The sequence below is a fragment of the Acinonyx jubatus genome, chromosome B1, assembly GCF_027475565.1.
Source record: "Acinonyx jubatus isolate Ajub_Pintada_27869175 chromosome B1, VMU_Ajub_asm_v1.0, whole genome shotgun sequence".
NCBI lineage: Eukaryota > Metazoa > Chordata > Mammalia > Carnivora > Felidae > Acinonyx > Acinonyx jubatus.
Genome location: NC_069382.1, coordinates 38216826 through 38237026, shown reverse-complemented (window position 1 = coordinate 38237026; position 20201 = coordinate 38216826). Strand labels below are relative to the sequence as shown.

Below are 20201 nucleotides of genomic sequence, written 5' to 3'. Positions count from 1 at the left end.
CCACAGGATAAGGTCCAAAGTCCTAAATCTGGCTTTCAAAGCACTTTAGCACATGGCCCTGTCTCCCGCTATTTGCCCACATATACCCCAAACACTCAGAAGAACTCATCATCACCCAAAGAACCTTACATATTCAAGACTAAGGATCTTGATTATGCCCTCTGCCTGCAGTCTCCTTCCTGACATTCTGCACTGAAAAACTCTACTTATCTTTTAAGGTTCAATTCAGATTTCACCTCTTTTGTGGGTAGGAATCATAGGTCCAGTTAATGCTTTGTTAATAATTTACTTATAGCACATATCACAACCTATATCAGCTGAAGTTAGTGGTGTACCTGTTTCTCCTCCTAGACTGGAAGCTCCTTGTTCATTTTTGAATCCCCACCACCTAGCACAGGCCCTAAAAGGCCTGCTTACTCAGCTACCTATATCTAAGCAATCTTGTTTGAAGTCCTGAAGCTTGAACTGTCACTGCATTTCTTATTTCTATTCCTGATGCTCAGCTGTGTCAGCCTTTGGTGCTCCAGCATGGTTCTAGTGAAGCCAGTGATTCTTGGGGAAACCACATCCAGATCAAACCCAGGGTGACAAGCAAGGAAATGAAACAGCTGATTTGATCACATTGTGGGAATAAAGGGAACCACCAAAAGTCTAAAGAAACTTGCCCGACAGATCTAAAGTTACTCTTGTGACTCTGCCCACCCCACTCTCCCTCCAGCTACTGTGAAGAAGAGGCATCTTTGCATGACTGTATAATCTGGCCAGCCTCTCACTGGTTTGTAGATCTCATACCTGAGCTCTTCCGCTTCCTGCTCTGCTTTCAGCTGGGCCCTCTCAGCAATAATTTCATTACAGAGAACATCGTAGGGTTTATCTAGATGGTGTTCACCCATCACCCAGACCCAGACTTCCTTATCGGCTCCCAGTTTCCAATGAACAGATTTGCCATTCTCTGCAAGTAAAACAAAATTTAGATTGGACAAATATCTTTAGTCATGGGTTATTATGTTTGCCATCATTAAAGTATTGCATCTTCAGGAAAAAAGCTATTGGATGAGACAAAGTGCTTCCAATCTGCTCAGGAACCAGCAGCATTCCCAGGGAGCAATGGAGGTGGTAGCAGTGGGTGGTGGCTATAGCAGAATATGGGAATATGGTTTTTGAATGTGCCCATTTAATAAGTAAAGAAGGTGATATGGGAAGAAGCCATGTATTATTTACATTACCTTCAGGGGAACAGAGCTAACATCAGATATCAGAACCTCTCAAGTCTGAGAGTCTCCTGGAACCCCAGAATGACACAGCTGCTCCAAGGTTTGGTATTTTCATTTTAGAATCAGTCTGGCTTTAATTGAACTCTTAGCCCTGCCACTTCCTAGCTGTGTACCTTGGACAAATTATTTAGTCTCTCTAAGCCTCAATTTCCTCATCTGCAAAATGGGGGTAGAAGCATCTAGGACACAGGATTGCTGTGGGGAGCAGGCAGGCTAGATATGCCACGTATTCCCCCTAGTGCCCAACACATAGCAGGAGTTCACGAGAGGTCAAGTGCTCTGGTCACCCTCCTATTGTTTATTTACGTGGCTGCTCAGAGATTCACACCAGCTTGTGAGAAGATAACACTACCAGTAGTGTGATACTTGGTGAAGCTACTTAAATAACACTTGTTTACAATGGGTCGCAGGGGTTGTATTACATTCTAGTTCCCGTACTCCTGAGATGCAGCCACACAGGTCACGCTCCCTGAAACCTGGGGAAAGTGAAGCACACCTGGCAGAGGCCAAGAGGTGCAGTCCCTAAATCTAAAAGCTCCAGAGCAGACCTACCCAGGGCCATTATGGGCCATGTTATGGGTCAAGATCCCTGTGCCCCAAGGACCCTAAACTGGCCAGTGGTGTTGAGCATGGGTAGTAGGGCACCTGATGGAACACAGGCCAGGCCATGCTTATAGGTTAGAAACCCACACTGGGATTGTGTCTCGTCTCTGTACATTATGTGAAGGTTTCCAGTTAAAGTATCTGCTGTCCAATGAATTGTTGATCTACTTCCTACTGTTTTCCCAGGATACATTGAAAAAGTGAGCTATTCAAACAGAGATATGTTTTTATTTTGGCACTTTCTACCCTTCTGAGTGCAATGGAGACATTCTACAGTATAATAAAATTCTAAATAGGATACTGGGGTGGAGGGGAGGGGAGACAGAATCTTCACTATAAAAGGAGTCAAATGTATCATTTAGGAGGAAGCTGACTTTGCACTGTTTTCACAAGTGGAGAAACAGTGAAAGTGGCAAGTAGGTCTGAAGGGAAGATCAATCCCAAGTGGGCCTTCATGGGGATGGGCCCTGGCCAGCTCTGGCTCTGTGTGAGGAAATGCCAAATGGTTCAGTAACTTTAGAAAGCTGTCATACCTCATGAAATTCACTTTATTAGGCTCTCTTGGGGCAACTAATAACATTTTTTACTTTGTCCATCTCTCAACCTTCACCTAAATAATTACCAATATTTTTGATAGCAGAAGACAGATGCCCTGAGAGGAGTGTGGCAGAGGGCCAGGGGAGGCAGACAGGAAGGACCCAGGGATTCCAGCAGCTATGCTCAGGACAGCAGGACACATTCCCCGAGAGCACCCTCCATGGGCTGCAGGCAGAACTCTTATGGGAAGAAGGTGTTGCCCTGCAGGGCTGGGTGTGGGACAGATCCCAGAACTGCCTGTGGGCACATGAAGGTGCTTAGAACTATAAGTAGAGCAGGCAGCTAGAGGAGAGGGCGAGAGCCCTGAAATTTTAGAAGCAAGGCAGTGGCGAGAGCATGGTGACGGTAAAGAGATTGCGGCTTGGAGGCAAGAAAAAAGAGAATTGTCAGAATTAGCCAGATGCCAAAAGAGGGCTCTTGACAGAATGGCACTGACAATAATATCTGTTCTGAGTCCTCCTCACCCTCAGGAGCTCTTAAATGTTGCCTGAGAGCAGAGACTGGAGGGGCTTTAAGGGCTTCCCCACGACTCCCTAACCTTAGGGGAGAATGGAGAAGATTCTAGTAAAACCAATGTTAGCTCTGATACCCTCAGTTTTTTGTTTTTTTATAAATGTTTATTCATTTTTGAGAGAGAAAGAGAGAACACACGCATGTGAGCGGGAGAGGGGCAGAGAGAAAAGTGGACAGAGGATCCTAAGCAGGCTCTGTGCTGACAGCAGGGAACCCCATGTGGGGCTCAAACTTAAGAACTGTGAGAACTCATGAATGTGAGATCGTGACCTGAGCTGAAGTTAGACACTCAACCGAATAATCCACCCAGGCACCCCTGATACCCTCAGTCTTATACCAAGATGCAGGAAGACTATTAAGGACTCTGTTTAGTGTATTTTACAAAAACTTATTGAGTTTCTAAGTCTGAGCACAATGCAGATGAGCTAAATGCTGCAGGGGACACAGGGAAAACACAGATGTGGCCATTTGTCCTGCAATTCACCTAAAGTCTGAGAGAAATAGCAAGGCATTAGGTTACTTATTTAATGCATTTTATTGCATATCTACTATGTGCCAGGCACTTAGGTAAATATGTGTAAACACTTATGAACAAGACAGACCAACCCCTGCCCTCAGGGAACTTAGATTCTAGTTGGAGACAGAAGTTGAACATTTAATTATAAAAGTAATACAACTTGGGGAAGGGGTTGTGAAAGGATGCTATGGAAATGCTTCAAAAGAGGAACTGATCTGTTTGAAGGACCAGGGGAACATACATTGTAACCACAAGAGACTTTAAGTCTGGTGAGGATTCACAGGATGGAGAAATTGCTTTGGAAGCAGGAAGGAAAGAGAAGTTCTGTGAATTGAGTTTTGGTGGATGAACATGGAACTTAGAGAGTAGGGTGTAAATTTGGTGACCTCCACAAAGATAGTGCGATGGAAGATCAGAGAAGGAAATCAGTGAAAAGCTATCGGGAATCAGTGTCTCAGTGAGAGCTCAAAAGAGTTTTAGATATCACCTGGTCATGGGCTGAGGATCATGCAGGGGGCCAGTGGGCCACGTGGCATGACTCCCAGACACCTGGCTAAATGATAAACTTAGGCCCTGTAGTGCATAAAGCCAGAAAGTGGTAGTAAAGTCCCAATGTTTCTACCAACTCTTTATGTGACCATGTATATGTTATTCTACCTCTCTGAGCCCGAGTTCCCTCCCTGATAAAACAGAGGTAGTAAGTCAGACCTCACAGGCCTGTCACATGATAAAGGCTCAAAAATATTAGTTCCATGTTCTTGATTAAGTGATCAACAAAGAGTCCATGACTTTCTCTGTGCAGGTGGTGCTAAGGTCAGAGAAATGACTTAGGAAATGTAATAACACGTAGGGTAGATCAGGGTAGTGGAGGTGGGTGGTTCAGTGGGTTAGTGGGGACAGAATGGAGGAGCAATGAGGTACCAGGAGGCAGGTACTCAGGGCCTGAATGAGAGAAAGGTCAGTAAGTTACAGGTGGCTGAAAAGGAAGGACTCAAAGATGACGCCAACATTTTGAGACTTACTATCTGGGAGTATAGGGGAGTAATAAGCGGAAACAGTGACAGCAAGAAAATAAATTTGTTTAAAAATAAATAAATGAATTTGTTTGAGGAGTCAGGTAATGAGCTATTTTGGAAATGTAGAATAAATTATTTTTATCTTTACTAACAATCTACATGGAGAGCATCAGCAGATATCTGAACTATGGCACTGGAGTTCAGAAATGCTACCGAGACTGATAGTGTGAATTTGAAAGTTACTTTATAGCTGACCCCACTGAAGCCACTGGCATAGAAGAATCTGCAAAAGGCATGAAGCCTAGTGAGAACCTTAGAAAAGCATGTGCTCCATTTGGGAGGCAAAAGGGAAGAAAAAGAGCATTCTGATTAAAAGAGAGAAAAAAAAAAAAGGACTTCTGATTCCTAAATAATGCCATAATATAGAAGGAGCCTAGGGAGAAATGCACGGCTATACAGCCAAGAGAGGAAAAGGGAGCCAGTGCTCTGTGCCATGGAGACACAGAAAGGGGGATGGAGACCCTGGAGGGAGGGCAGTCTCAGGTAGTGTCTGACCTCAGAGTGTATTTCTAGGGAGACAGGCTGGGGACAGGCTACAAAAACAGGACAAAAAGGATGGGAAAAGGTGGAGGCTGGCAGTAACTATGTGCTCTGAGGAAGTAAAAGAGGATTCAGTTCTCTGTTCAACAAATACTTCCTGAGCACCTGCTATGTTCCAGGCACTGTGACAGAAAGGGCAGCTTAGGAGCATGGATGGTTGAAAGATTTCTTTCAATAGAAGAAACTCAGGGTTTAGGGAAGGGAGAAAGTAAGGATGCCACGGAGCAGGCCAGGGGAAGGAGGGCTAGAGGAGCGTGCAGAGAACAGGTAAAGAAAAAAATGTTGACAAGAAGAGGAGAAGAGCGCCTGTCTGCTAGGAGCTGAAAACTGATCCACACAGACCCACATTTCTGTCCCCAGTGGACTTCCTTAAGACAGAGGTATAAATTTAAGAGATCCTAATGAGGCAGGCCCTACATCTTGTTATAATTTAATGCTATCCATGCATTCTGGACTTTCTGTCTACTTCACCTTGAAATTATATGCACTGTTTTGTCAGAGGACAGTGTGAAAGGGACCTTTTCATAGCACTTCCTTTTAATTATAAGGTTTATTCCCAGTCCTTGAATCATGTTTGTACCCTGCAGTGCTCTTCATGCCTGCTATCTTAGGGATTCTCAAGAACTTCTAAAACCAACTTTTCTAGAACAGTGGATTAGTCCTGCTTAGGACTGCACCACAATGAACTGTTGTGCAGACTCTCATCCATACCTCATTCACCATATAAAGTCTCTAACTAGGCAATGTTGTAAAATACCACGTAAAAATGGAGTGACACATGCCCTTGGCAAGGAAATGGCCAGGCTTATTCCAGGCCTACATTAGTGCATGACACTGCTCACATCATCACTGTGTCTGACTTCTCCCTACGTGGCGGGCCCAGCAGAAGTGCAGGAGGGAGAGACTGGAGGTGTCAGTGTGGATCATCTCAGGTTCAGGTCAATGCAATGCTCAGGGCTCTCCCTGAACTAAGACTATGCTTCAGAGGGTCAGCAACTGGTTTCTAGCCCAACTAGATCTAACTCAGAAGGTCAACCATAGTAACAGGAGAGGGCGAGAGATGGAGAGAGAAGAATTATATACCCTGTCCCTACAAAAAGAAGACCAAACTGAGTGAATAGAAGCCAGAGCATCAACATCAGGGGCCTCCTAACAAATTTACATATTGAACACAATGGGAGTATCATCAGGGCTGAGGTTATTAAACTATTGATATACTTCCCTAAACTCCCAACCTCTCAGTATCTCCCACCACTCTGGCCTCTCCTCTAGGACAGCCCACTCCCACATCCAGTACCAAAAGACTAGTGCCAGGCCAATGGGCACTTGAGTACTATGGCCATGTCCCTTCTAATTGATGCCCATGCCATGACTGCCATTAAATATTTAGAGTATCACCCAAGGCTATTAATGACCCCATTTTACAATGAGGAAATTAGGGTCATGGAGGGTATTTAACTTGCCCAAGGTAACAGACCTAGTGAAATTGGAACCAGAATTCAAAACCAGCCGGTGAGGTTGCAAAATCTGTGATTAAGGCGGCCTCATAATGCACCCTCCAAACCTGAAACATTTCTTTTTCTTTTTTTTTCTTTTTTTTAGAGAGAGAGAGAGAGAGAGATCACATGAGTGGGGAGAGAGTTGGGGGACAGAAGGGGGGGGAGAGGGAGAAGGCGGGAAGAGGGAGGGAGAGAGAGAGAGAAAGAGAAAAAGAGAGAAAGAGAATCTTAATCAGGCTCCATGTTCAGTGCAGAGCTTGATACAGGGTTCGATGTGGGGCTCGATCCCATGACCCTAGGACCATGACCTGAGTCAAAATCAAGAGTCAGACACTCAACCAACTGAGCCACCCAGGCACCCTCCAACCTGAAACACTTCTGAGAGCAAAAGAGAAAACCACCAAAAGGGATGCTAGGACAATGAATGTAGACAGGGCTCTGATGGTCAAGCTGGGGTGTGGGGTCACCTTCACATTCCCTCCTGGCCCTGAAGAGCAGGACAAGGCAGGAGAAAGCAAGATCTAGCCCCATGTGCATGCAGAGTCCTATAGGGACTTCCTGAAATCGCTCACGACCATTGCTTTCCCCATTGTATGCTAGACTTGTCAAACTGGGTTAATAATCCTATAATTACTAACACTAAAGTTCATCTTTAAAACTTTAATAAATTTTTATGTTTATTTTAGAGACAAAAGGACAGAAAAGAAGCTGGAGAAACTGCATGGTGCTTGAACTATGCCCAGGAAAGTAGGGGGGACCGAAGAAGGTGAGAGGCCTGGCTTGGCAGTATAGGTCTGAGTGTCCCTGGCATATAGATGATGTTTAACCATGAAAGGTAGAGGCAGTGCCCCAGGGAGATAATACAGAGACCTTAACCTAGAATCTGTGAACCCTGAGACTGTGAATGAGATTTAGGGAGTAAGTGAGCATTGTGAAACTACGCACAAAATGTTGTCTGTCTGTGATCCTCCCAACCCCACCTCAAGGTTACAAAACCACCAGTACAGAGTGGGGTACCCTCAGGGGAGTACAGCTATTCAGGGGTCAGGCAGAGGCAAAAAAGAGGCCATTATGGAGAGGGCAAGAGACCCATGACATCAAGTGAGAGACTCAGAGTGGCAACTCAAGAGTCAGGTAAGGCTGAGGAATCAACTGAGATCAGAACTGAATCCATCAGTGGAGGTCACCAAATGAGTTCCAGAGTGAAGGAAGGGGATGAAGTGCCCCTGAAGGTGGCACAAACAGATGGTTTACAGTCATTCCTGGAAAAGGGAAGGCTTTGCATGTGGGAATTTGTTCCCCTGGTAGCAATGAGAATGCAGCAAATAAAGTCTCATGAATCCATGTCTGTTTCAAGGGCACACATAGCCCCTCCTGTACCACACACAGCAACCAGATCCCAGCCTACCTCTTAGGCTTCTGTCTGCTTGGAGACCCAATGAGATAACTGCTGGGCAACCCTCTACTGAGTGAAGGCCTCTTGTGTCTGTGTTACCAGAAAGAAATCACACACAACAAAGGCAGGGCCCTGATGCAAGCATATGTTTTCGAAAGGGTGCAAGGCACCTACAGACAAAAGTAACTTCTTAAGCTCCAGGTAAGCTCGACATGTGGCATATTTGTTAGGAGCACCCACTTTGGGAGAGTCAGACTCAGGTCAAGCCCAGGTGTATCATTTAACTCACTGTTGTCCTGGGCAAGCTAGTTAATAACCCAGTCTCACTTTCCTCACCTGTAAAATGTGAACAGTAATTCAGCTTCAGGCTTGGCTGTGATCATTTAATAAGATAATATATTTAAGCACCCAGCTCAGGGTCTGATACTCCATCAGCTCAGTGGTGCTACTTTTATGGTCTAGGGCAGTGCTGTCCAAATGTGAGCTACATCTGTAGCCATACATTTACTAGTAGCCCCATTACAAGATCAAAAGAAACAGATGAAATTAATCTTAATGTATTTTATTTTACCCATGTTATCCAAGATATTATCATGTCAATATATAGTGAATATAAAATTTTTAATGTGGTATTTTACATTACTTTCTTCCTATCAAGCCTGTGAAATCTGGTAATTTACATTTCTTACACATCTCAGTCCGGACTAATCTCATTTCCTGTGCTCAACAGCCACATGTGCCTAGTGGCTATCATACTGGACAACACAGCCTTAGACCTCTAGTTATTTGCCCCCAACAGGCAGAGAAGATACATAATTCTTTTCCTAAGAATCACATTTTCCCATTACAGTTTGAAATGATTTTCTGATCTATTACTACGTTAAATCCATATTTCTGTTTTTCATCCCTCTCTACATTAGCCATAAGACTTCTTTTTTTTTTTAAGTTTATTTATTTTGAGAGAGACAGTATGAGTGGGGAAGGAACAGAGAGAGGGGGAGAGAGAGAATCCCAAGCAGGCTCTGCACTAACAGTGCAGGGCTTGAACAATGCAGGGCTTGAACCCACGAAACAATGAGATCATGACGTGAGCTGAAATCAAGAGCTGGAAGCTTAACCAACTGAGCCACCCAGGCACCCCAAGCCATAAGATTTCTAAAAGGTTCCTGGTATGCACAATATGTAAACTTTCAGTGATACTCTTTGAAAACTCACCACGGTAGACTGTAAAGAGAAAACGATGACAAGATGACAGCAAAAGAGCTGCCAAGTGATGAACTATAATGGTGCAAAGGAAAGAGGTGGGGAGGGGCATAAGATATATTTAAAGGGCCAAGAAAAGGACACTTTCCAAAGCTGCAGCCTGGCTAAGAACTGCTAAGAAAAAACAGCAGTAAAGTCAGTGCAGTACAAACTGTGCGGGGGCAGGAACGGGGAGGCCGGGAGCACAGGCCTGCTAGGAGTTGAAGTGCACAGTGAGGTTTCAGCTAACAATGGCCAGGGGCTTGGCAGGTCAGCAGAGGACCAGCAATGACACTGCTTTGTACTATCTGTGGCTTTATCTTCAAAGAGAGAACAAGATGAAAGACAGAGAAGTGCTGTCTTTTAGGGGGAAGTCGGGAAAGCTTTCCTTTTTCTGCAGCTAGAAGAGAAAACTAATTTAGTGCAAAATGTATTTTTCCAAGTGTTAAATTTAAGGGAGTAATAAACTTTTGACATGAAATACTGATAGAATATTCATTGTGTATATTAATATACTTTTTAAATGACCATTTAATAATATAATATAAATTTTCTAAAAGGTAGATTCAAACTCTGCAAAAGAAGAATTTAAGCAAAGAAACTGAAATTATTGTCTTAAGTCATCACAAGGAGACCATTTCAGCAAACAGGAGAGGCCCAAAGTTTTACAAAGAGTCTGGGCCACTGACATTAGGGCAAGAACTCACTAGTCCCAAGGTCACCCACCACAGCAATATGCTATGTTCATAGTATACATGGTGCTCAAAGAGGTCCAGCTATCTCTGATAAACTCTGGCTAAAGAATGCAGAGAGATGCATAAGCCAGTTAAGAAAGACAAGAAAGTCATGTTTCAATTAGGACATGTTACTTACTGAAGGAAAAATTCTATTTTGGGTAGTATAGAGCACTGTGAAATCTAATAAATCTGGGTGCCTACTGGTGGTATGACTTTGCATATATTACTTAACATCTCTGATTCTAAGTTTCTCCATCCATAAAACAGACAATATTAACTTTGCAAAAGTTTAGTGAAAATGAGGCATAATGCAAGGAAAAGTGCTCTGCATAGTGTCTGACAAAATAGATTTTTAAAAAAAATTTTTTTTTTTAACGTTTATTTATTTTTGAGACAGACAGAGGACAGAGTATGAACGGGGGAGGGTCAGAGAGAGGGAGACACAGAATCGGAAGCAGGCTCCAGGCTCTGAGCTGTCAGCACAGAGCCCGACGCGGGGCTCGAACTCACAGACTGCGAGATCATGACCTGAGCTGAAGTCGGCCACTTAACCGACTGAGCCACCCAGGTGCCCCCAAAATAGATATTTAATAAACAGCTGTTATTGATACCAACGATAATAAATGAAATACTCGTATTTACTTTGATGTCATTAGAAAGGCTTAATTGCGGGGCACCTGAATGGCTCAGTTGGTTAAGCGCCTGACTTTGGCTTAGATCATGATCTCATGGTTCGTGAGTTCCAGCCCTGTGTCAGGCCTTGTGCAGACAGCTGGGCCTGGAGCCTGCTTCGGATTCTGTGTCTCCCTCTCTCTCTGCTGCTCCCCCACTCATGTTCTGCCTGTCTGTCTGTCTCTTTCTCTCTCAAAAAATAAAAACATTAAAAAATTTTTTAAAAAAAATAAAGGCTTAATTGTAAAGGTTTTCATTAAAGGCAGTGTAAGGTAAGGTCACTAAACTGACTTCATTTTGAGTCTGTATATACCAACTCCCAAGTGTGATTCATTTTCTCAATCTTTGAAACCCTGAAAATTTATCAAATTTTATTTTTCCTGGCTTAATGAAAAACGAGGAGAAATTGGCCTTGAATGCCTCTGTAAGCGACCTTGAAAACTGTTTTTTAAAACAGCTTAGGTATTCATCCATGACAGAATTTGTGTCGGGGGAGGAGGAAGAACAGAAGTGGTTAATGTGTGCTTTTCTATGTCTGTGTGTGTATGTGCTTTAAGTCTTAAGGTGCAAAGAATTCCTGCCCCATGGTCTCAAAAGGCTCTCTCAAGCTACCAGGGACTCCTTGGGTCAGGAAGAAGTACATCTGAAAAATTAACTCTCATTAAAAAATATGCAGTATGGGGGCACCTCGCTGGCTCAGTTGGCACAGCATGTGACTCCTGATGTCAGGGTCATGAGTTTGAGCCCCATGTTGCGCATAGAGATTACTTAAAAAAATGTGTCGTATGACTTTTTCCCTACAGCAGTATTTACGTTTTGTTTTTTAAAGATAACTCAAAGAAAAATCTCTTAAAGTATAAGAAATATAAACATAATTGCTATAAAAATGCTGATACAATGACTCTTTGTGTGGCAGTAGAATACTAGGCACTAGTGACTAAGTGGGAGAGAAGTCTTCCTTAATACCCCCAAACCAAAACTGCACAGGTGACTTTTTCCTTCAGCTTATGGTCAGTCTGGTTTCAAGTAAGAGATCTGCTTATAGCTACACAAGTTCATGGTAATTGCTATGTGTGTGGAGGTATGTGCATGTAAGTATACACTTCAAACTGATAAACTGCACTATCTCCATAACATTTTCAATAACATTTAGGGTCCACCAACCAAATTGGAACTTGCACCTGGCTTGCTTCTAACTAGTGTGAAATGTTAAAACAAGCCGAGGGCCACTATAGTAACACATTCACAGAAGAGACATAGCTAAGTTTACCTTTCTTTGGTCTGGATTTCACTGGCAAGGACTCCTTTTTTTCCATTGCTGCTTCTCTTTCTTTCCATCGGCGGATCTGTTCCTCCCTCATCTTGAAGAACAGGATCTGTTTCTGCTCTTCGCTGAGCTCTGCCAGCAGATCAGGATCTATGTACATCTCTGATAGTATCTGTTTCAGCATCTTTGCAGGTCTGGAGTCTTTTACACCTGTGGCAAAAGTTCTTGGAAATGGCTTCCAGGTGTGCCTCCCCTGGGCTGGCAACTGGGTGCACCCACAGACCTTCAAAGAGACTCGCAGCAATCCTAACGACCGGGACAATAATTCAGCAGACTGGCTCTTGGTTCCTGGCACCAAATATCCTGTCCAAAATTCTGTTTGTGAACCTGTAAAGAGCAACAAGCAAAAAGCAGGCAGTATTAAAATTGTAGATGCCAGGCAGGGGCAGGCTTATGAATTAAGCTTGGAGGAAATACAGTATCACCTTTCATTTCAGACACAAGGAGAAGAAAAGCTGAGGCACGCTTTGTCGAGAGTTTGTGTAACCTCTATCCCGTAATTTCCAAAGATACTTTATCAAAAAAACAAAACAAACCCTAACTTTTTACAGGCCAATCTCAGGGAAACAAAAAAATTAACAGAGATTTGGCCTTCTCCCAACGAAGCAAACATATTATTACCTCAAAGCCTAACCACCAACTGTATGGCTGAGAAAAGAATAAAAGAAAAAAAGGCACAGGAAGAAATTAAAAGGTTCTCTCCAAACAACTTATTTCAAAAGAAAATACTGTTTTTGAGATTTCACAGAATTACCCACCCCAAACCAAACCAAAACAGGGCCACGCTGAAGGAAGGAAAAAGAAGAAATATAAATTAGACCACAATGCAGTTTTCCCATTTCCCCTTAAAAGTAGCACTAAATAAACAAAATTACGTGCTTTCATCTTCACAGGACAAGGCAATTTCCAGACAACCTCCTGGAACCATAAAAAACTCTGTATGTACAGGAGAAAACATTCATGTACATTCTGGAAGGTCACCAGGTTTTATTTAGGTGTACCTGTTCTATATATCTAATTTAATAAAATTTAAATTTACAGACCAGAAAAACTGGGAGAACAGAGACATAACTAGGTTCCTTACAAAGGATCCCTGTTTACAAAAGACTTTATTAGAGGGCTCCTTTAACAAGAAGCCAGGGACTGGTGCACTCACAAGGGGCTTTCTATTGGGGGAGGGGGCGCAATTTCACTGAGGTTTCATCTAATTTATGCGTTCCTGTTTGGTTGATTTTTTATTATTTTTTTAAATTTTAAGTAAGCTCCATACCCAATGTGAGGCTCGAACTCATGACCCCGAGATCAAAAGTTAGTTGCACACTCTACAGACTGACACAACCAGGCACCCTAGATGATTTTTTTTTTTACTTCACCTTCAATATAGTAGCATACACAAAAAAGCTTACTTACTGAGACTTTTCAGGATCACCTATGTTTTAAAAGTTGTCTAGTAATTTGGTGCTCACAATGCCTCAATAATCTCACCATCTAGCCATGCCTCTCAAATACCTTGATTCTCCAAACTAAGTTCAAACACTCTTAAACCATCCCTTACTTACTTATACCATGGCTCCTCTTACCTAGTTCCTTCATCTTGACACTCACAAAGCCACACTGTAATGCTCCCTGGCTTCCGCTTCCCCTCGTCTTCCTCTTCCTTGCAAAGCTGCTCTTTCATTTACACCAGTCTTTTGACACAAGAGTGCTCAACAGTTGGGGTACCCCTGAATGTCTGCATACACAGCACATAGTTAAATTCATCCCTATTCATTGTGCAGCAGGAACCTTTTTTGAGCCTCTAACTATTCTTGCTAACTGCATCCTATAACTTCCTGCAGCATTCAACTACTGGAACTCAAATGGAACACAGTATGAAGAGAAAATTTTTGAAAAGAATTAAAAGCAATGTTTGACTCTAAATCAGGCAGACATGTCCCTCCCAGGCTCCCTTCCTACCTTTGTATTTTGCTTTGAGATGACCCTCAAAGGCCAGAAGAGCCACAGAACTGATGTCCTGTGATGCTTTTCTGACTTTTGGGTCCCAACAGCTTCTTGAGGGGCCGAGCCAACTAAATCCACACTAAAAGAGAGGTTGCCAGAGGCTGAGCTCTGTCTTCCTAGGAACCACAGGAAGAAATTTGGTTTCTCAGCACACTTGACTGCAGTGCTCTGAGATGAAGTGGTAAAAAACCAAAGTGAATGACTCCTTGATGTTCCAGTAAATATCCTTATGTTGGCACATTCCACGATTCCAGTGACTGACTTTCACAGCAATAAAACATGTAGAAAAGGAGGAACCCAGTGAAGCCTGAGGTTTCAGTTCTGTTTCCTATTTGGAATGGGGTGAATCTTAGCAACAGTAATGATGTGGGTAAAGCCAAAAAACCAAAACCCTGAAAGTGCCAAATTCACATTGTTCCTCTTTCCCCATCCCAGAGTACCCCTGATAATAAGAGCTTACCCACACTATGCCAGCCACCACCTTAAGCACCTTACATACATTAACTTACATAATTTTCACAATTACCCTTGGAGTTCAGTTCCTCCCTATCCCTATTTCACAGATGAAGAAGATGGAAAGTGGCAGAGCTGGGCAGTCTGGCTCGAAGTCAGCTCTACTGTGCTCCACTAGCACAGTAGAGTTTTTTTGTAAGCCCAGAATCAGCACATCATCAGGATATGGTACCACATGTGAAATTTCAGAATGAAGACCAGCAAATTCTTGCAGCAACATAAATGCTGACTTGAAGGTGCATGACACATTGCTTCTGAGGGGCAAAAGCCTCATCCAGGTAATTGTAGCTAAGCTGTGGGGAGGCCAGGTATTGAAAAGACCTCCCCCACCCCCCCTCAACCCCCAAAGAAGGACAGCAGGGAACTGTCATGGTGGCCCAAGTGTGGATGTTGTTTGCCTACTTTATTCACCAGGTGTTTAGTGTTCTCAGTTTCCCCTCCCACAATCACTAGGAGTAGCACAAATGGTACAGCCTCTCACAGGTATGAAAAGTTCCACTGTACCTCTGTGATTAGATACTCAAGCTCTTTCAGTTTTAGTTTTGGTTTGTTTTGCCTTTTCCGGCAAATGTGGATTTTTAGCATTAAAGTTAACTACTGGATCTTGACAGAAAGACACTGGCTTCCCTGTGTCCTCAGAGAATACTTTGGGACCCAGCTAACAGGTATCTTGAGGTCAGGCAGCTGAAATAATATGCATGCCATTCTAAGGCTGTTGATTCCCACCAGTGTGGATTAACTCCTTCCTCCCCTGTGCTTTCAGATGGAAAATTCACATTGCACAGAGTGCTTACAGAACATCTAGCAAGGACCCCAGTGTGGGCTTTTCAAGAGCTGTGTGACTTGCAGATGTCAGCTACTCAGTTTTCTCATCCATGAAATGAGGGCCTGTACTATACATCTTTGTAATTTGAGGACTATGTCATATAGTCTAGGTGACGTTACAGATACAAGTAGAGACAGGGTAGAGGAAATAGAAACGAGGAAACTAACTAACCAGGGTTTTTCCCACTTTCACTCCCTGACAGGACAACCCCTGACATTGATTCAAACTTCAAATGACTTTCCCCATCTAACAAACTGGGTGCAGCAAACTTCCAGCTATTCAAGCTCCAATAAAAAGAAAAGCTAAGCTAACTGTTTTCTCTTGTATAGCACTTTTCTTTAAAAAGAGAAATGACAACACCACATCTGCTATTTATTTCAAAAATAAATTTCTAAAGGGTGATAGGATTTTCCAAGATACCACAGATTTGGCCTGATGCTCACATTTTCCACAGCCCTGTTCAACAAAATAAAAATTGTGTTTTTAATGACTCTGAGACCTTGGGTCGGGGGAAACCAGAGATAAAGCCTAAATCATAACAATAAGGTAATATGAACTGTAAAACTTTAATGCTAAGAATATAGTTTGAATTCTAATTCTTCTAAAACAGCCAGCTGTTTTCAGACTTTCATTTATCTTATTCAACTTTACCTTATAAAGTTTATCTACAAAAGGGCAATTTTTGAGGATAAAATGAATTACCAGAGGTGACAGCAATTTGCTAAGTTTTGTACATATATACCTTGCTTCAGAATTTGAAATCACTGTACATACAGATTTATCTAGAAAATTCCATTCATGTGTCAAATCTATGTCCACAAATGCTTTCCACTTATTTATTCACTTTTTAAGAGCTCCAAGTCGTCTCTATTAAGCAGGCGATCAAAAGTCCTTTATAGGGGACTCTGGCTGGCTTAGTGGAGACCTTTGATCTCCCCGTCCTGAGTTCCAGCCCCACCTCGGTAAGGCCCCACTTCGGTGAGGGGTGGGTGGGTAGAGCTTACTTTAAAAACAAAAACAAGGGGCGCCTGGGTGGCTGAGTCGGTTAAGCGGCTACGTTGGGCTCAGATCATGATCTCACGGTTTGTGAGTTCGAGCCCCACATCCAGATCTGTGCTGACAGCTCAGAGCCTGGAGCCTGTTTCAGATTCTGGGTCTCCCTCTCACTCTGCCCCTCCCCCGCTCACACTCTTTCTCTTTTTCTCTCAAAAATAAATATTAACAAAAATTAAAAACAAAAACCTTTCAGGAGGTGAGGAACACTAAGCTTAGAGAGGGGTGCCATGCTTCCTTCTTCCCTGCGACCCTTGGGAAGCTCTGAGACAACCTGAGAAAACCTACAAACAGTGACTTCTCCCAGTGACTCCACGTCCACCCCTCCAGGCGCCCGCGCGAACCCCGAGAACAGGAGTGGGCAGGAGTGTCCACTTGGCTGAAGAAGGTCATCTCCGGGTTGGCTGGGGCCACGGTCGGGGTCTGCCTCCAGCAGCGGGCGGCGACGCTCGGCCCTGAAGCCGGCCCCGCCCGCGGCGCCCGAACCCTACAGGGAGGGCAGCCCTGGGTGCCGGCGCGCTGGGAAACCGGTTCCCGGGACTCTCCCATAAGGTCTGGGGCGAGGGAGGTCCGCACGGCCCTACCCCACGTGTGCGCGAGCGCTCGTCCGCGGGTGCAGTCGCTGCGGGGCCACAGGCGGGGGCGCCTGTCGCGGCCCGACGGGCGGGTGGGCGCAGGCACGCAGGAGCCGCCGAGGACGGGACAGACGGGAGACACGCGTGGCGCCGGGGCCGCTCTGCTACAGTCCAGAAGCTCCAAGCTATCCCGACCCTCCCACGCGTCCACCTCGGGCCCTCCCCGGCTCAGTGACGCACGTGCACACACCCCTCAGGGACCCGGAGGCCCGCCCTGAGCCCCGGAACTGCCCCCAGACCTCCCGAGTGCGCTGAAGCCTTCTCCCTCAGGGCTCCCCGTACCACGGCCACAAGCCCCGGCCTCTCACCCGCCCGCAGCTCCAGACACCGGACACCCGACACCGGACACCCGCCGCCCGCCCGGCAGTGGCGGAGGAGGGCCCGGGGAGGGGCGAGTGCAGGCCCGGGCCCAGGCGTCGCCCCGGGCCTCCCCCAGCCCGCCTCATCCCTGCGCCTTCCACGCTCCTCCTGGAGTCCCCCGGCCCCACAACACGTACAGTCTTCTCGGCCTCCCCTTCCTGGCCTCCCTTCCCCACCCCAGGCACTTACCCGTGCAGGGCTCTGCGCTCCTCTAGCAGATTGACCCGAGCAACGCCACGTCCAGTTGGGCCACCAGAAGCTGTCGGGGAAGGGAGGGCAAGGCAGCGGTGCTTGAGAGCGGCACAGGCTGGCTGGACAAACACTCTGGCCGAGATGTTGGCAAACAGTGTCCCTCAGCCCCGGCCCGCCCGCGCCGCCCCACCCGCGACCCACATGCCGGAGTGACTGACTGGGCGCTCACGGCCCCACCCTAGCACCTGGAGACGCTCCAGGGCCAGACGTCGGCGAGGCAGTGTGGCCTGCTGCATCCCGGGCCCCTCTCTCCTGACCGCACACTGCCCCGAGCTGCCGGGGGTCCGGGGCGGCAAGGCCACCGCCCTCCACCTGCGGTCTGTGAAGGCCTGTCGCGCCATCTCAGGACCGGTAGAACTTATTAATACCAGCCGGCCAGGCCCTTTCTCCACTCCAGAGCTCAAGGTTTCCTTCAAGGTGGAGCCTGCGGAGGCGGGCAGACACTTCTCAGTTACACTGAGTCCTGGCAGGCCAAGTCCAATCACCTCTCGGGTTTTGCTGAAGAGTCTCTGGAGCTTACTTTTTTTTTTTTTTTCTTTTGTTGATACTAAGTAATTTATCAGAGTTCAGGACTTTGTCAATTCAGGTGTGGCTTTGTGGGACAGGATGGAGGAGGCAAAAGGCTAGAAAGATGGAGACTGAAAACAAAGACGGAGTTAAAAAATGAAAGAAATCTGTAGAATAGGAAAGAAGGTAAAGGAAACTTGTGAATTGCAGCAAGAACAGGTTGGGGTGGTGCATGAAGGGAGGAGCCGAGTACAGGAAAGCTGGGCAGAAGCAGAGTACAAACGTTGGAGGGCGTTTATCATTGTGGGGGAACATTCAGAATGTGGGCAGAAGAACAGCCTGCTTTGGGGAACTCCAGATTGCACATGTTGGGGAGAAATGTGATAAACTGAGCATTCAGTAGTCCTCTCCATAGCCTACCTGATAAATTCAGAGGTCTGATTGCTTCCTTCAAAACTGAACCTTTCTTATTCGTAACCTCTCCAGCCTACAAGTTAGAAAGAGCCTTGGGGTAGAGGTAGTCCTTGAGACCTGGCTATTTAGGAACCATTCTAAGGATCTGAACAGGGGAGAATTTCCGGTTTAGGTTTGGTTCCCACTGCTTATTAAATGAATGGCCCGTGGGTGCATTTCGCTGGATTGTCATTTGCCCCTGGGTAGCTGCTGTGTCCAGTTGAAAATGAATCCTAACACTTCATGGATTGAGCAGTTGAAGAACTATAAAGGTGGTTCATCAGCCAGCAAAATTTCCATAGAACACTGGTAGCAGCCAATTACCTTCCCCCACACGCAAATTCTTTTCATGTCCTGACAAGTCTTTGTAACAGTGCTCCCACTTCATTATTAACCTCTCTGTACTTCAGTTTTCCCCTCTGGATGATAACAATGCCTACTACCTCATGAAGTTGTTGAGAGGCCTAATGAGATCATACATGTAAAGTGCTTAGAATAGTTCCTGGGTGTGATGAGTGTTCAAACACATTAACTTACATTATTTCACATCACATACTATAATTTCAAGTTACAACTTCACACAGACTGGATTTTGTCTTCTGCAGTACCTAGACTCCAAGTTAGCCTCAGTGATCCATCCCCACCTTTTAGTGTGTCACTTTAAGATTAGGTCATAAAAGACCTTGTAAGTGCTTGTCGGCTAGGCTTCCAGTGCAGGTCTTTGAGGCACTACCGTGGGACCACCAGCTTCAAAATTGCAGTGCAGGTTCTGGCCCAGCAGCCGCCTGGGTGACTGCTAAGTGTTCTTCAGGGAGACAGCAGGGGCAGAGTTGCTGACCCTGTGAACAAAATGAGAGATGCTGAGGCAGGCAAGAAGATCTTTATTCAAAAATGTGCTGGGTTCTACTCCTGAAACCAAGACTACACTGTTTGTTTACGAACTTGAATTTAGATTAAAAAAAAAAAATGTGCTCGGTGCTAGATGGTGGAAAAAAGTGGGAAACACAAAACAGGTCCAAATCTCTAAGGTCTTTTTGAATGAAAAATAGGATAAGCACCAGGATTTTCTTATTCCGATGCTGATAAAAACAAAGGCGTTATCTGGGGGAGAAGGAACTGATGGAATATTTGGAGAAACCAAAGAAATATATAGCTGGAATTAAAATGGTCTTTGCTGGTCTTAAAATGAATGAGAGAGAAGATCTTATTTGATATTTGAAATGGGCAACATCTTCATGAAATGCTCTTGCAACTTAAAAAATATTAGTTATAAGCCAAAATTTTCCGGTTTCAAATAGTGCATGTTTAAGGAAGTCATATTTGATCTTTCTTGATCAGCCTATAGTAGGTTTAACATTTAAAAATAAAAGTTGAAATAAAAAAATAAAAATAAAATAATTAAAAAATAAAGACCTTGTAGCTTGTCTTGGTTTGTGTGTGTCTCTCTCTCTGATCATTCACTCTGAAGGAAGCCAACTCTACATCATAAGCAAACCTGTGGAGAGGCCCACATTGAGAGGAACTGCGGACTCCTGCAACAGCCATACAATGAATGTGGAAGTGGATCCTTCAGACCAAGCGAAGCCTTCCAATGACTACAGCATTGGC

At 44.8% G+C, this 20201-nt stretch overlaps 1 protein-coding gene across 5 annotated transcripts in view; it reads right to left on the bottom strand.

Moving 5' to 3' along the window:
* SH2D4A (SH2 domain containing 4A) overlaps positions 1–18037 on the bottom strand; it is a 70492-nt gene extending 52455 nt beyond the window's left edge. The window contains exons 1-3 of one of the 5 annotated variants that reach the window (XM_015075893.3): positions 17571–18037; positions 11937–12320; positions 793–952 (exon numbers count right to left, since the gene is read on the bottom strand). In XM_015075893.3, coding sequence (XP_014931379.1) covers positions 793–952; positions 11937–12117 — 341 coding nt within the window. In that variant the 5' untranslated portion in view covers positions 12118–12320; positions 17571–18037. The other 4 variants (XM_015075895.3, XM_053216497.1, XM_027071765.2 and 1 more) reach the window with 4 other exon arrangements.
* Between the last annotated feature and the right edge of the window lie 2164 nt (positions 18038–20201).